Consider the following 17,409-nt stretch of genomic DNA (forward strand, 5'->3'; position numbering starts at 1 on the left):
CTAGCTAGTTTCTTAGGCTGTGCCGAGTTGCCTAGGTAGTTGTTAGGCGCAATCCACAGCCGCTTTTAGTTGTGTTTAGGATAGGATCAGGTGTGCAGTCTACAGAGTTTCCACGTCTCAGAGCTCGTTCTTGTATTTTTGGGTATTTGTCAGATCACTGTGTGCGCTCTGATCGCTAAGCACACTGTGTTTCTGGATTGCCTTCATAACACCTGTCATTAGCAAACATAACAGTACAAGGAGCCTAACTAATGATTCTCAATAGAGGGAAAGAAAAAGTTCTGACATCATTTTTTTTTTTTTCTGCTCTGTGTTCACTTTTTTTTTCCCCTAGACATTTGGGTGATTCTGGACACAGGTGTGGACATGGATATTCAGGGTCTGTGCTCTTCAATGGATAATCTCGTTATAAATGTACAAAAAATTCAAGATACTATTGATCAGAAATCTATGTTAGAACCAATAATTCCTATTCCTGATTTGTTTTTTGGAGATAGAACTAAGTTTCTAAGTTTCAAAAATAATTGTAAGCTATTTCTGGCCTTGAAACCTCATTCTTCTGGTAATCCTATTCAACAGGTTTTGATTATTATTTCTTTTTTGCGCGGCGACCCTCAAGACTGGGCATTTTCTCTTGCTGTACGATGAGCCTAATTCAGTGGATCAGGCTGAGAAAAATTTGCTGGCTTTGTGCCAGGGTCAGGATGATATAGAAGTATATTGTCAGAAATTTAGGAAATGGTCAGTACTCACTCAGTGGAATGAATCTGCGCTGGCAGCTTTGTTCAGAAAGGGTCTCTCTGAGGCTCATGGTGGGATTTCCTATGCCTGCTGGTTTGAATGAGTCTTTGTCTTTGGCCATTCAGATCGGTCGACGCTTGCGCGAGCGTAAATCTGTGCACCATTTGGCGGTACTGCCTGAGGTTAAATCTGAGCCTATGCAGTGCGATAGGACTATGACTAGAGTTGAACGGCAGGAATACAGACGTCTGAATGGTCTGTGTTTCTACTGTGGTGATTCCACTCATGCTATTTCTGATTGTCCTAAGCGCACTAAGCGGTCCGCTAGGTCTGCCGTCATTGGTACTGTACAGTCCAAATTCCTTCTGTCCATTACCTTGATATGCTCTTTGTCATCGTTTTCTGTCATGGCGTTTGTGGATTCGGGCGCTGCCCTGAATCTGATGGATTTGGATTATGCTAAACGTTGTGGGTTTTTCTTGGAGCCTTTGCGGTGTCCTATTCCATTGAGAGGAATTGATGCTACACCTTTGGCCAAGAATAAACCTCAATACTGGGCCCAGCTGACCATGTGCATGGCTCCTGCACATCAGGAAGTTATTCGCTTTCTGGTGTTGCATAATCTGCATGATGTGGTCGTGTTGGGGTTGCCATGGCTACAAACCCATAATCCAGTATTGGATTGGAACTCTATGTCGGTATCCAGCTGGGGTTGTCAGGGGGTACATGGTGATGTTCCATTTTTGTCGATTTCGTCATCCACCCCTTCTGAGGTCCCAGAGTTCTTGTCTGATTATCAGGATGTATTTGAAGAGCCCAAGTCCGATGCGCTACCTCCGCATAGGGATTGTGATTGTGCTATCAATTTGATTCCTGGTAGTAAATTCCCTAAAGGTCGATTATTTAATTTATCCGTGCCCGAACACGCCGCTATGCGCAGTTATGTGAAGGAATCCCTGGAGAAGGGACATATTCGCCCATCGTCATCACCACTGGGAGCAGGGTTCTTCTTTGTAGCCAAGAAGGATGGTTCGCTGAGACCGTGTATTGATTACCGCCTTCTTAATAAGATCACTGTTAAATTTCAGTATCCCTTGCCATTGTTATCTGACTTGTTTGCTCGGATTAAGGGGGCTAGTTGGTTCACTAAGATAGATCTTCGTGGTGCGTATAATCTGGTGAGAATCAGGCAAGGAGATGAATGGAAAACTGCATTCAATACGCCCGAGGGTCATTTTGAGTATCTAGTGATGCCGTTCGGACTTGCCAATGCTCCATCTGTGTTTCAGTCTTTTATGCATGACATCTTCCATGAGTATCTGGATAAATTCATGATTGTTTACTTGGATGACATTTTGATCTTCTCAGATGATTGGGAGTCTCATGTGAAGCAGGTCAGAATGGTTTTTCAGGTCCTGCGTGCTAACTCTTTGTTTGTGAAGGGATCAAAGTGTCTCTTCGGTGTGCAGAAAGTTTCAATTTTGGGGTTCATCTTTACCCCTTCTACTATCGAGATGGATCCAGTTAAGGTCCAAGCCATCCAGGATTGGATTCAGCCGACATCTCTGAAAAGTCTGCAAAAGTTCCTGGGCTTTGCTAATTTTTATCGTCGCTTCATCTGTAATTTTTCTAGCATTGCCAAACCATTGACCGATTTGACCAAGAAGGGTGCTGATTTGGTTAATTGGTCTTCTGCTGCTGTGGAAGCTTTTCAGGAGTTGAAGCGTCGTTTTTGTTCTGCCCCTGTGTTGTGTCAGCCAGATGTTTCTCTTCCGTTCCAGGTCGAGGTTGATGCTTCTGAGATTGGAGCAGGGGCGGTTTTGTCACAGAGAGGTTCTGATTGCTCAGTGATGAAACCATGTGCTTTCTTTTCCAGGAAGTTTTCGCCCGCTGAGCGTAATTATGATGTGGGCAATCGAGAGTTGCTGGCCATGAAGTGGGCATTCGAGGAGTGGCGTCATTGGCTTGAAGGAGCTAAGCATCGCGTGGTGGTATTGACTGATCATAAGAACTTGACTTATTTCGAGTCTGCCAAGCGCTTGAATCCTAGACAGGCCCGTTGGTCGTTATTTTTTGCCCGCTTCGACTTTGTGATTTCGTACCTTCCGGGCTCTAAAAATGTGAAGGCGGATGTTCTGTCTAGGAGTTTTGTGCCCGACTCTCCGGGTTTATCTGAGCCAGCGGGTATCCTCAAGGAAGGAGTCATTGTGTCTGCCATCTCCCCTGATTTGCGGCGGGTGCTGCAAAAATTTCAGGCGAATAAACCTGATCGTTATCCAGCAGAGAAACTGTTCGTCCCTGATAGGTGGACTAATAAACTTATCTCTGAACTTCATTGTTCGGTGTTGGCTGGTCATCCTGGAATCTTTGGTACCAGAGAGTTAGTGGCTAGATCCTTCTGGTGGCCATCTCTGTCACGGGATGTACGTACTTTTGTGCAGTCCTGTGGGATTTGTGCTAGGGCTAAGCCCTGCTGTTCTCGTGCCAGTGGGTTGCTTTTGCCCTTGCCGGTCCCAAAGAGGCCTTGGACACATATTTCGATGGATTTCATTTCTGACCTTCCCGTTTCTCAAAAGATGTCAGTCATTTGGGTGGTCTGTGATCGCTTTTCTAAAATGGTCCATCTGGTGCCCTTGGCTAAATTGCCTTCCTCCTCTGATTTGGTACCTTTGTTCTTTCAGCATGTGGTTCGGTTGCATGGCATTCCTGAGAATATTGTTTCTGACAGAGGTTCCCAGTTTGTTTCAAGGTTTTGGCGAGCCTTTTGTGGTAGGATGGGCATTGACCTATCCTTTTCCTCGGCTTTCCATCCTCAGACTAATGGCCAGACCGAACGAACCAATCAGACCTTGGAAACATATCTGAGATGTTTTGTTTCTGCAGACCAGGATGATTAGGTGTCCTTTTTGCCGTTGGCTGAGTTCGCCCTTAATAATCGGGCCAGCTCGGCTACCTTGGTTTCTCCATTTTTTTGCAATTCTGGGTTCCATCCTCGTTTCTCTTCAGGACAGGTTGAGTCTTCGGACTGTCCTGGTGTGGATTCTGTGGTGGATAGGTTGCAGCAGATCTGGACTCAGGTAGTGGACAATTTGATCTTGTCCCAGGAGAAAGCTCAACTTTTCGCTAATCGCAGACGCCGTGTGGGTCCCCGACTTCGTGTTGGGGATCTGGTTTGGTTATCTTCTCGTCATATTCCTATGAAGGTTTCCTCTCCTAAATTTAAACCTCGTTTTATTGGTCTGTATAGGATTTCTGAGGTTCTCAATCCTGTGTCTTTTCGTTTGACCCTCCCAGACTCCTTTTCCATACATAATGTATTCCATAGGTCGTTGTTGCGGAGATACGTGGCACCTATGGTTCCATCTGTTGAGCCTCCTGCCCCGGTTTTGGTGGAGGGGGAATTGGAGTATATTGTAGAGAAGATTTTGGATTCTCGTGTTTCTAGACGGAAACTCCAGTATCTGGTTAAATGGAAGGGTTATGCTCAGGAAGATAATTCCTGGGTTTTTGCCTCTGATGTTCATGCTTCCGATCTTGTTCGTGCCTTTCATGCGGCTCATCCTGGTCGGCCTGGGGGCTCTGGTGAGGGTTCGGTGACCCCTCCTCAAGGGGGGGGTACTGTTGTGAATTCTGTGGCTGAATTCACTCCTGTGGTCACAAGTGGTACTGCAGCTTCTGAGTTTCCTCCCTCAGGTGTTCTGGTGAGCTCGTTAACTGCTTCATTACTTAACTCCGCCTGATGCTGCTATCCTTGCTCCTTGTCAATGTTTCAGTGTTGGATCTGAGCTTCTCCTGATTGTTCCTGTGACCTGCTGCTCTGTATAGCTAAGTGCTTTTTGCTTTTTTGTTGCTTTTTTTCTGTCCAGCTTGTCTTTTGTTTTGCTGGAAGCTCTGAGACGCAAAGGGTGTACCGCCGTGCCGTTAGTTCGGCACGGTGGTTTTTTTTTGCCCCCTTTGCGTGGTTTTGCTTTAGGGTTTTTTGTAGACTGCAAAGTTCGCTTTACTGTCCTCGCTCTGTCCTAGAATATCGGGCCCCACTTTGCTGAATCTATTTCATCCCTACGTTTTGTCTTTTCATCTTACTCACAGTCATTATATGTGGGGGGCTGCCTTTTCCTTTGGGGAATTTCTCTGGGGCAAGTCAGGCCTATTTTTCTATCTTCAGGCTAGCTAGTTTCTTAGGCTGTGCCGAGTTGCCTAGGTAGTTGTTAGGCGCAATCCACAGCCGCTTTTAGTTGTGTTTAGGATAGGATCAGGTGTGCAGTCTACAGAGTTTCCACGTCTCAGAGCTCGTTCTTGTATTTTTGGGTATTTGTCAGATCACTGTGTGCGCTCTGATCGCTAAGCACACTGTGTTTCTGGATTGCCTTCATAACACCTGTCATTAGCAAACATAACACATCACCAGACGCTGTGTTTCCTCCTTTTTGATGCTCATTCACGCTGCCACCACTCATCGAATACACGGGCGATGAGTCCCGGAACTAATAATACTAATAATTTCTATCACTCATAAGGCTCACACACCTTAGGCTATGGATTCTTTTAGAACATTCAAGGTTTAGCTTGTTAAAGTTTTATACTTTAATAACAAAAGGTTCAATGCTTACAATAAGAAAAAGGTATAAAAATATGATAATAAAAAGACATACAACTTATACAAAACAGTATAAAATAAAGAGGAGAAACTTACAGAAATTATCTAACTGGTAGTTGCTTTCTGCTCCCTGAGGGTAGGGCGATGAAGATTGGATCACACCAGCTTCTCAGGCTGCCCCCATCATGTAAACACAATTCTCTGTCTGCAGCCTAAATTTATAACTTTGGTCTGGAGGTCAGGTTTCTAGACCGGCCCCTCAGGTCAATATCATAACTGCTGCCTGTTTGATTGGGCCACGGCCGTGCCCCCAATGAATATATTATTTTCTCTTGTGAAAAGGTTCTCAGGAATAGATTCCCTCAGGCCGCAATTAGCATCTCCCCTCCAAGACCTAAAAGGTGCCAAATGTTACTTTTCTTCTTGGCCCTAGCTAGACCTCCTGGTGAGATATGGAGACACAATTTCTACTAGTCCCAAGGAAGTACCTATTAAAACCTAGGTGCGACTTGCCTTCAGGACAGATGTTAAATTATCACTAGTCACACATATAACCCTAGACATATGTCACTACACACATATAGATGTATATACACATATTTCACCACAGATGAGTTCACCAGTGCTTTCTTTCTTTCTCAGGATGTTCCAAACTGTAGATTTTGCCCCTCCTAATATTGTAGCAATTTCTTGGATGGGTTTTTTCTATTTTCGCAGCTTAAGGATGGCTTGTTTCACCTGCATGGAGAGCTCCTTAGACCGCCTGTTTACTTCACAGCAAAACCTTCCAAATGCAAGCGCCACACCTCAAATCAACTCCAGGGCTTTTATCTGCTTAATTGAGAATGACATAACGAAGGGATTGCCCACACCTGTCCATGAAATAGCCTTGGAGTCAATTGTCCAATTACTTTTGGTCCCTTTAAAAACAGGGTGGCAAATGTTAAGGAGCTTAAACTCCTAAACCCTTCATCCAATTTTAATGTGGATCCCCTCAAATGAAAGCTAAAAGTCTGAACTCCAACTGCATATGAATTGTTTTGTTTAAAATTAATTGTGGTAATGTCTATAACCAAAATTACAAAAATCGTGTCTCTGTCCAAATATATATGGACCTAACTGTAACACAGGGCTTCTAACTCAGGGCTCCCCTTAATTTGTGGTCACAAAAGATGTTTCTTTCTCCAGAGGACTTGGCTCATCCATGTGTGATGGAGTCCCTAATAATGCTCAGTAAGACCTGTAACGTGTCCGACAATGAGTGGTGACATTCCTGGCAATGTCCCCGAGAATGCACAGTGGCGCCCCAAATAATGTGCAGCTGTATTTCTGATAATGCGTGGTTTCACCCCGGACAATGCAGGGTTGCCCCCCAACAATACGCAGTGGTGGCCATGACAATGTATGTAGGCTGGCGCCCCAACAATACGCAGTGGTGACCCTGACAATGCATGCAACCTAGCACCTCAATAATACGCAGTGGTGGCCCTGACAATGCATGCAGGCTGGCGCCCCAATAATACGCAGTGGTGGCCCTGACAATGCATGCAGGTTGGCGCTTCAATAATACGCAGTGGTGGCCCTGACAATGCATGCAGGCTGGTGCCCCAATATTGTGCATCGTGTATCGCTGCTGAGAAGAAGCACTTCTCCGGTGTATTAAATGTTTGTTTTCTTTCAGCAGTACGGGGGTTAATCGGCCATGTGGAAATCCCTGCATTCAGCTGTGCTCAGTTAGCCACTCCTCTCTCCTATAAAAGCTAGGCCTTCTGGCCAGGTCATTGTCTGAGTTAGCACTTGCTACATAGACCTGGAGTGAGAGGAGCTGGTGTCTGGAGAGCTGGAGGAGTTTATTGTGCGACTGTTGCTTTGTTTGTTCGCTTGGAATATTCCTCATCCTTACCTGCCTTATTTTCTTCTCCCGTCCTTTACACCGTGGTGAATACCTGTTATTTGTGAGAGTATATTTGTGTGAGAGTATATTTGTGTGAGTGGAGTTTTCTTTTACCCTTGTTTTTGTTCCCGTTTGTCAGGTTGGTGTACTGTGGTACTCCGGGTGGGGAGGGGGACAGACGCAGGGCTGCAGTTAGGAGACAGGGCGAGGGCGGAGGCCCCGGCATCCTCGCCATCTGAGGTATCCCAGGGAAAAGGGCGAGTTAGGGCGCCCCCTAGTGCTAGGGCCAGGAAAAGTGTCCCACGTTACTCGCCAGTCCAGTTGTGACACCTTGATGAGCAAATATTAAATTGCACAGTAATCAATGAAGCAGGAAATAAACAAGCTTTAATGAGAGAACATTGTCCGCAGATGGCGCTGTTGGAATAGTTCTCACAATACACTACAATTCAATACTATTACAAAGCATAGAGAAACGGATTACCGTATTTTTCAGACTATAAGACGCAGCGTACAATAAGACGTACCTAGGTTTTAGAGGAGGACATTAGAAAACAATTGAAGCAAAAAATGTGGTCAATTCTGTACTTAATATCCCCTATCCTGGTAATAATAAGGCAGCCCATGACCAGACAGGCCCTTCTGGCATTTGCCAGAATTTCCAGATGGCCAGTCCGACCCTGCCTGGTATGCATGGCCTCTTCATCCTCATCCTGGTGTGTATTGGCCCCCACATACTTATCCTGGTTTGCATGACCTTTTCATCCCCATCCTGGTATGCATGTCCCCCTTATCTCTAGCCTGGTAGGCATGTCCCCCTTATCTCTAGCCTGGTAGGCATGTTCCCCTTATCTCTAGCCTGGTAGGCATGTCCCCCTTATCTCTAGCCGGGTAGGCATGTCCCCCTTATCTCTAGCCTGGTAGGAATGTCCCCCTTATCTCTAGCCTGGTAGGCATGTCCCCCTTATCTCTAGCCGGGTAGGCATGTCCCCCTTATCTCTAAAATATATATATATTTGCGCTAGGGAACCCCAAAAGCTGAGAAACAATTAGTAACAAAACTATTAGTAACAAAACTATATACCCAAGATGGTATAACTCATAACATGTACCGAAAAGATTACCTATTTGGCATAATATTTCCTTCATCCATACAATCTACACAATGTGACAGGCGTCCACGTGTGTGCTGCACTTTCCCGAATAGCAGTGACTCTCCAAAAACAAGTGAGGAAAAGGGTGTGAAAAACTGTCCCGGCCGGTGACAGTCACCCCCTACCTCACAGGCGATCTTCCTGGATCTTCAGCGGTGGGACCGCACTTACTCGGGCGAATACCCGGCGATAATCCCAGATCTTCAGCTGCAAAAAGCCGCGCTTCTGTAAACAAGTTTGCCGGCGAGGTGCAGAGAAGCTGCAGGACCTCGCGTGACGTCACATGCACGTGATGATACACGTGATCGGCTGACGAGATGCACCTAGGACCAAAAGACTTATCCAACGCGTTTCGGAGTCGGCAGACTCCTTATCTCTAGCCTGGTAGGAATGTCCCCCTTATCTCTAGCCTGGTAGGCATGTCCCCCTCATCTCTAGCCTGGTAGGAATGTCCCCCTTATCTCTAGCCTGGTAGGAATGTCCCCCTTATCTCTAGCCTGGTAGGCATGTCCCCCTCATCTCTAGCCTGGTAGGAATGTCCCCCTTATCTCTAGCCTGGTAGGCATGTCCCCCTCATCTCTAGCCTGGTAGGAATGTCCCCCTTATCTCTAGCCTGGTAGGCATGTCCCCCTTATCTCTAGCCGGGTAGGCATGTCCCCCTTATCTCTAGCTGGGTATGCATGTTCCACTCATCCCTATCCTGGTATGCATGGCCCCCTCATCCGTATACTGGTATGCATGGCCCCTATATCTGTCCTGGTATGCATGGCCCCATCAGAAAAACATTTAAAAAAACAAACCATTACACCTAACTTTCCCCGCTCCCTCACAGCATCTTGTTCCGATTCCGGCAGCTGCTTTATACATGTAAGCAGCGCATGGCAGGGATGTCATGCGCTGCTTACAAGCCGAAGGACAGCTGCTGGAATACTCACTGCTCTGCACGCCGGGACTGTGTGCATGGAGGGCAGTGAGTATTCATTGCTCTTCAGTAGCGCGCACAGTGTCAGCCGCCGGCTTCCAGCAGCTGCCGGGTGGTCATGTGTCCCCCCTACTAAAGGGAATGAATATTCACCGCATTCCATGCCCACTCGAGTGGAGCACAGTGAATATTCATTTCTCTTTAGTAGCGGCACATGTGACCCCCCGGCAGCTGCAGGAAAGCTCTGACTGACACTGTGCGAGCAATGAATACTTGCTGCTCTCTGCGCACACAGTCCCGGCGTGCTGAGCAGCTGTCCTTCGGCCTGTAATCAATCAGTGCATGACGTCCCTGCCATGCGCTGCTTATAAGCATAAAGCAGCTGCTGGCACCAGAACAAGACACCGCGAGGGAGCGGAGGAAGGTAGGTGTAATGGTTTGGGTATTTTTTGAATGTTTTTCATATGGGTCCATGCATACCAGGACGGGGATGGGGCCAATCATACCAGGATAAGATGGGGCCATACATAACAGGAGAGATGGGGGCCCTGCATTTCAGGATGGGGATGGGGGCCAATCATACCAGGAAAGAGATGGGGGCCAATCATACCAGGATAAGGATGGGGCCATACATACCTGGATAAGGATGGGGCTATGCATACAAGGACGGGGCCATGCATACAGGACGAGGATGGGGGCCAATCATACCAGGATAAGATGGGGCCATACATAACAGGAGAGATGGGGGCCCTGCATTCCAGGATGGGGATGGGGGCCAATCATACCAGGAAAGAGATGGGGGCCAATCATACCAGGATAAGGATGGGGCCATACATACCAGGACAGAGATGGAGCCCTACATACCAGGATGGGGGCCAATCATACCAGGATAAGGATGGGGCCATGCATACCAGGAAGGGGATGTGGGCCACACATACCAGGATAAGGATGGGGCCAACCATACCAGGATAAGGATGGGGCCAGTCATACCAGGACGGGGATGGGGTCAGTCACATCATAATAAGGATGGGACCATACATACCAGAATGCTATTAAAGAGAAATGAATATTCATTGCCCTCCACACCCATGGGCGTGGAATGCAGTGAATATTCATTTCTCTTTAGCAGCGGGCACAGGAGTTAGCCGCAGCCACCGGCTCCTGCCTCATGTCTCTAGCTGCTCTGCCGCCCCCCACCTCTCTACCATAGCCACAATCGGTACATCCAGACTATAAAACACATCCCATATTTTCCTCCACATTTTTGAAGGAAAAAATTGTGTCTTATAGTCCAAAAAATACAGCATATGCATTTGTAGAAAAGCATAACAGTCGCCATCTGGTATCAAGGGGATGCCAAATAAACTTCAACTAGAGAGCAATAGAAGTTCAGAGACAGGTCTAAGAAACAGTTTTCCGATTTGCTTGGGGATCTTGATTTCCACCTTCCAGACTTGTTCATCTTGACTTGGGAAGACTTTGGTTACCAATCCTAGAGGCCACTCGTTCCTTTTAGACTGAGTGTTCTTTACTAGGACAACATTTTCAGATTTCATGTTGGGCTTACTAGCATGCCATTTGTCTCTTGTTTGCAACGTAAAAAGGTATTGTTTTTTCCACTTGTCCAGAAAAGGTCTGCCAGCATTTCGACTTTCTTCTACTGGGATTTGTACAAGTCTTTAGCAGTAAACTCCCCTGGAGTCGGTGTGCTTACATTAACTCTCTGGGTGAGGAGAATTGAGGGAGTAAGCAGAGATGGGTCTTCAGGATCATTGGATATGGCAACCAGTGGTCTAGTGTTTATAATGGCTACTACCTCAGCCAGGAAGGTAGTGAGAGTCTCATGAGCACTGGATACTGGTTGATACAGAAATGTAGGCCCGACGAGCAGGTAGTGTCTCTAAGACATGATGCCGGTACCACTCTGGTTGCATGGTCTGCAGGATTCTGGTTAGTTGGTACATATCTCCACTGAGAAGGCTGTGAAGACTTCCTAATTCTGAGTACTTGGTTGTTTACCTAGATGTAGAATTTCCTAGTCTGGTTATGAATGTAGCCTAGAAATACTTTGCGATCAGTGAAGAATTCTGTGTCTTCAATCTGTAGGTCGAGTTCTGATGTGAAAAGTTCTGCCAGTTCTTTGACAATAACAGCAGCGCAGAGTTCTAGTCTGGGTATGGTAGATTCGGGACATGGCGCCAACTTGGCTTTACCCACGACGAACCCTATGTGGACATTACATGTAACATCTATAGTTTTCAAGTAGGTGACTGCGGCTATGGCTTTAAGTGAGGCATCACAAAATACCCACAGCTTCCTAGAGAGAACTTCTCCTGAGGAGATAGACGTGTACGGCTATGCATTTACACGTCAGATAGTGACTTTAGAGAATCCCTCCAGGTTACCCACAAAACGTCTTTTCCAGGAGAAAGTGGGATGTCTCAATCAACTGAGTCTACAGTTAATTCGCGTAGCAAAGTCTTACCTTGAATGATCACCGGTGCAGCGAATCCAAGGGGATCATATAGACTGTTGATTGTGGACAGTACGCCTCGTCATGTGAAAGGTTTTTGCTCTAGGTTGACCTGAAACATGAAAGTATCAGACTTTAAGTCCCAAATGAGTCCTGGACTGTGTTGTACAAGAATAGTCTGTGGATAAGTCTAGATCTTTCAATTCGGTGGCGTAGTCTTCAGTGAGAAAGGCTTCCATCACCATTTCGCTATTAGAAGCTATCTTATGCAGTCTGAGATTAGAACAAGCAAGTGCATTCTGAGTCCTCTTGAGTTGGCTGATCACTTCCTCTGGCGATGGAAGAGACTTTAAACCGTCATCTATGTAGAAGTCTTTCAATGAACTGTTTGACGTCTTCAACAAAGTCTCTTTCCCTTCCTTGTGCGGACCCTTAACCCGTAGATTGCTATTGCATGGGATGGGCTATTGCCAAAAACATGCATTTTCATACTCTACATTGTCTTTGGCAATTCTGCTTCATGTCACCTGTCTTATCCATGGTTTCCCCCCTTTTTTTTTTCTATACTATGTTGTACATAAATATGTGATTCTTCAGAATTTCTTTTAGTCTTTGCCTGATGAAGAGACCTGTGCAGTCTCGAAAGCTGCAATTTGTTACCATCTTTTCAGTTAGCCATTAAAAGGTATCAACCACTGAGGACTCTCAATTCTAAATATTTTTCTATCTACTGGCTAACACGGTACCAAGATATATATCTTTCCTGTATTTTCAATAAAGACATTGATTCTTTATGCTGTGTTGGGGACTTTTGTTGCTAGGTTACAGATTTTGTGGTTGATCACGGTCCTCCGTACGTTTGAGGCTATTCGGTTCAGTATTACAAAGCCTAGTGAAACTGATTACATGCATTTGTAGAAAAGCATGACACTACTGCATTCATGACTACGCTAAAATAACTTCTTATTCTGTAGATTGAGCAAGAACGGATTGATAAACTATGGCCGAAGCTGCGGGTTCTGGCGCGCTCCTCACCTACTGACAAGCACACGCTGGTGAAGGGTAAGTGTCCGAGGCCAACAATGACCCTCATTCTGACTCCTAACGGCCCCACTGCTCTTACACAGTCTGTCAGACTAAGACCTGGGAGCAGCAAGACATGAGGCATCAGACGAAGGGGAAAGGGATTGAGCTTCTCACCCATGTGTTGATATTGGAAGGTTGTTTCCTAGTCGCACCCTACAATCAATCGGGCCAAGATGAAATTAATGGTTTCCAGGACTCTGAGGATTTGGTTTTGCGCTTTCAGGTTGTATATGGGATGTTGCCTTCAGATGAAACCTCAGCCATCAGATCCAGAGTTCCGGAAGCTTTATAGTGAAGCTAGGTAATATACAAGCCCTGCCATTAAGGGCTGTAATAATCCACAGCCAGTGTTATATCTCATTACTGCCCAGGATATACTGCGACCGCTCCGGGAGAAACCACACATTACCGGGAATGGTACAGTAATAGGGACTCTTGTCACGCACATGGCCGGTCGGACTCCTGTCACACACATGTCCGGTCGGACTCCTGTCACGCACATGGCCGGTCGGACTCCTGTCACACACACGTACGGTCGGACTCCTGTCACACACGCCCGGTCGGACTCCTGTCACACACATGTCCGGTCAGACTCCTGTCACGCACATGTCCGGTCGGATTCCTGTCACACACGCCCGGTCGGACTCCTGTCACACACATGTCCGGTCGGATTCCTGTCACACACGCCCGGTCGGACTCCTGTCACACACACGTCCGGTCAGACTCCTGTCACGCACATGTCCGGTCGGATTCCTGTCACACACGCCCAGTCGGACTCCTGTCACACACATGGCCGGTCGGACTCCTGTCACGCACATGTCCGGTCGGATTCCTGTCACACACGCCCGGTCGGACTCCTGTCACACACATGGCCGGTCGGACTCCTGTCACGCACGCCCGGTCAGACTCCTGTCACACACATGTCCGGTCAGACTCCTGTCACGCACATGTCCGGTCGGATTCCTGTCACACACGCCCGGTCGGACTCCTGTCACACACGCCCGGTTGGACTCCTGTCACACACATGTCCGGTCGGACTCCTGTCACACACATGTCCGGTCGGACTCCTGTCACACACATGTCCGGTCGGACTCCTGTCGCACACATGTCCGGTCAGACTCCTGTCGCACACATGTCCGGTCGGACTCCTGTCACACACATGTCCGGTCAGACTCCTGTCACGCACATGTCCGGTCGGATTCCTGTCACACACGCCCGGTCGGACTCCTGTCACACACATGTCCGGTCGGATTCCTGTCACACACGCCCGGTCGGACTCCTGTCACACACACGTCCGGTCAGACTCCTGTCACGCACATGTCCGGTCGGATTCCTGTCACACACGCCCAGTCGGACTCCTGTCACACACATGGCCGGTCGGACTCCTGTCACGCACATGTCCGGTCGGATTCCTGTCACACACGCCCGGTCGGACTCCTGTCACACACATGGCCGGTCGGACTCCTGTCACGCACGCCCGGTCAGACTCCTGTCACACACATGTCCGGTCAGACTCCTGTCACGCACATGTCCGGTCGGATTCCTGTCACACACGCCCGGTCGGACTCCTGTCACACACGCCCGGTTGGACTCCTGTCACACACATGTCCGGTCGGACTCCTGTCACACACATGTCCGGTCGGACTCCTGTCGCACACATGTCCGGTCAGACTCCTGTCACGCACACGTCCGGTCAGACACGAGGGTAATCATGTCAATAATTTCACCCCCTACTGGTGCTTTAAAAGCTCAGAAATGAACCAATGTACAGTGGCGACAAAAAGTTTAGCTTTTTTTAAAGTGTGATTCCTTCTGTCTAGTTGTTGTGATGCCATTTTCCTGGTGATTAGTGAGCTCGTTACTCGAGTTTTCCGAGCATGCTCAGGTGTTCTCAGAGTATCTTGGGCGTGCTCGTAGATTATGTCTGAGTCCCTGCAGCTGCAGGATTTGTGGCTGCTAGACAGCCTGAATACATCACAACATGGAGAGTGATACTTTGTTACAATGCCATAACTTAGTATTTTGTAGCATATCCTCTTGCTTTATTACTGCACCGACAGGGCATTGAAGCCACTCGGGTATAAAACATCCTGAGGGATCTTGCTCCATTCCATTTGCAAAGATGAAAACAATTCATCTTTATTGCTCTGGGTACAGACCCCAACTCGTAGCCCTAACTCATCTCAAAGGTGCTCTATAGGGTGTAAATCAGGCGTGTATATGGAAGTATTCATATTTCCATCAATTCTATGCAGAGAGCCAATGGCAGATGCAGAAAAGCAGCCCCAAACCACAATTTTGCCATCACCACCTTTCACTGTAGGTGTTTGGTCCCTTACGTTTTCCTATTGGGCGGTTGTCAGGAAATCGGAAGAATGTCTTGTTGTCCCAATTGCACTTCCAGAACTTTCCACTGCATTTGCTGCTACAGAAGCAAAGCTCTATGGCAGGTACATGCATGTGGGTGATGACAGCCCCCCTTCACCTGACAAAAAAAAGGCTTACCTCCTCACTCTGCCTGTCAGCTCTGTTTAATTCTAAACCCCTCATCCCCCTCCGGCGTGATACCAGCTAAAACTGGTAGAGCAGCTTTCAAACCACATGGGGACTTATTTGTTCTTGAAAAGTTGCGTACAATGGCACCGATTAGTGATAGAGATATAAAAGTTACATATTCCGGCTGTCCACTGATAGATCTATACCCCTCTGAGATCTCTAGTATCAAAACCCAACGAAATTCAAGGAACGGATTTCTCTGTAAGCAGGTCATGTATCCACTTCGTGTTTATATTTAAATGAACCCCCATGTCACGCTGAGTATAATGATAATGGTGTCGTCCTTCTACGAGGTTCATGGGCCGAGATATGTCTAGAGATGGTTTTTCATATCTTTCAGAAAGGGGAGTATTCAGCCACCCAGTGAGGTCACCACAGGGAGAGTGCTTTGGTTTTGGGCACAGGTATAAGAGAGGGAGACCTCATTTTGCACTATTCTTTGTCCAAGGAACTAGCTGAGAGACACTCTGTGATCCATTTTGATATGTCGCCCCTCCCCCACACCACATGGTCTGCTAGGAAATGGCTTAGCAACTGTAAGTTTATTTTAATCTTTAATCCCTTTTATTTTTGTACAGCGCCTTGCAAAAGTATTCGGCTCCCTGGAACTTTTCAACCTTTTCCCACATACTGTATCATGCTTCAAACATTAAAGATATGTAAGATAACGCTTACTGCGTGTCTTGGGGGACACTCACTTGGCAACGGGATAAACGCACTCAGGCACGATTTTCTTACAATAACAGTCTCTTAGGTTTATTTCCACGTCAGCATAAACCACAGCCTCATGAACTTGGTAGTTTGTAACAGTCTGAACACCGTCTGTACACATTCAGCTTTACAGTGGAACCACAGTCCCTCACTGGCCCCGGTCAGCATAGCACGGATTACAGTCCGCTACCTGTTGGCGTCCATCACACAGGTTCCCGGATGCCTCTTATCCTCAGAGGTGTCCCACAGACGTCCCTCACTGACCCCGGTCAGCATAACACGGATTACAGTCCGTTACCTGTTGGCGTCCATCACACAGGTTCCCAGATGCCTCTTATCCTCAGAGGTGTCCCATAGAGTAAACACAGTCTCTCTCTCTGACCCCGGTCAGTATAACACAGATCCCTTTCCGTTACCTGTTGGTGCCGCACAGGTTCCCGGATATCTCTTATCCTCAGAGGTATCCCACAGACGTCTCTCATTGACCTCGGTCAGTATCACACTCGGTTATCAGACCGTCCACTCCAGAGGCATCTCACATGCCTCCTTGCTCTGGCTTAGACTAACCCGCACTCGCTCCCATGTGCCAAACACACCTTCATTACATAGGTGTAACCACACCCAGGTACCTATCACATGGGTAGTCAGGTGAGCGTGACATCACCGCAGGTCCTCAAACACACAACCATCTTAGGTATTCAGACCCATCCCTTTGGGTGGCTTTGTAGGTGACTGGACCCACCCATCTCTAAAATCACCTGGAAGCCTTCCCAATGTAAAAGAAATCCCTCAGCAGTAGATATGCTGAGCAAAACATACCCAGGCTTCTATCCCAGGGCCACCCACCTCTGCGATACATACCACCAACAGATGCCAAATGTAAATTTTTGGTGAAGAATCGACAAATGGAACACAATTGTGAAGTTGAACGAAATTTATTGGTTATTTAAAATTTTTGTGGAAAGTCAAAAACTGAAAATTGGTGCGTGCCATATTATTCCCGACTAATAATCTCTCTCCTCATTACACTTCTGCTTCCCCTCTTTGCAAATCCCTTCACTGGCTCCCAATTTCCCAGTGTATCCAGTTTAAACTACTAACACTGACCTACAAAGCCATCCATAACCTTTCTCCTCCATATGTTTCCGAACTAGTCTCTCAATATCTTCCCTCACGTAATCTCCGGTCCTCCCAAGACCTCCTCCTTTCCTCCACACTTATTCGTTCCTCACGCAATCGCCTCCAAGATTTCTCCCGAATATCCCCCATCCTCTG

General features: G+C 47.2%; 1 protein-coding gene across 6 annotated transcripts in view; it reads left to right on the plus strand.

Moving 5' to 3' along the window:
* Positions 1-17,409, plus strand: part of ATP2B2 (ATPase plasma membrane Ca2+ transporting 2) — a 278,639-nt gene that overhangs the window by 161,597 nt on the left and 99,633 nt on the right. For all 6 annotated transcript variants that reach the window (XM_069735950.1, XM_069735951.1, XM_069735953.1 and 3 more), the window contains one exon: positions 12,756-12,843. In XM_069735950.1, coding sequence (XP_069592051.1) covers positions 12,756-12,843 — 88 coding nt within the window. The remainder of the gene's footprint in view (positions 1-12,755; positions 12,844-17,409) is intronic.

The sequence above is a fragment of the Ranitomeya imitator genome, chromosome 8 (genome assembly GCF_032444005.1).
Source record: "Ranitomeya imitator isolate aRanImi1 chromosome 8, aRanImi1.pri, whole genome shotgun sequence".
Classification (NCBI taxonomy): Eukaryota; Metazoa; Chordata; class Amphibia; order Anura; family Dendrobatidae; genus Ranitomeya; species Ranitomeya imitator.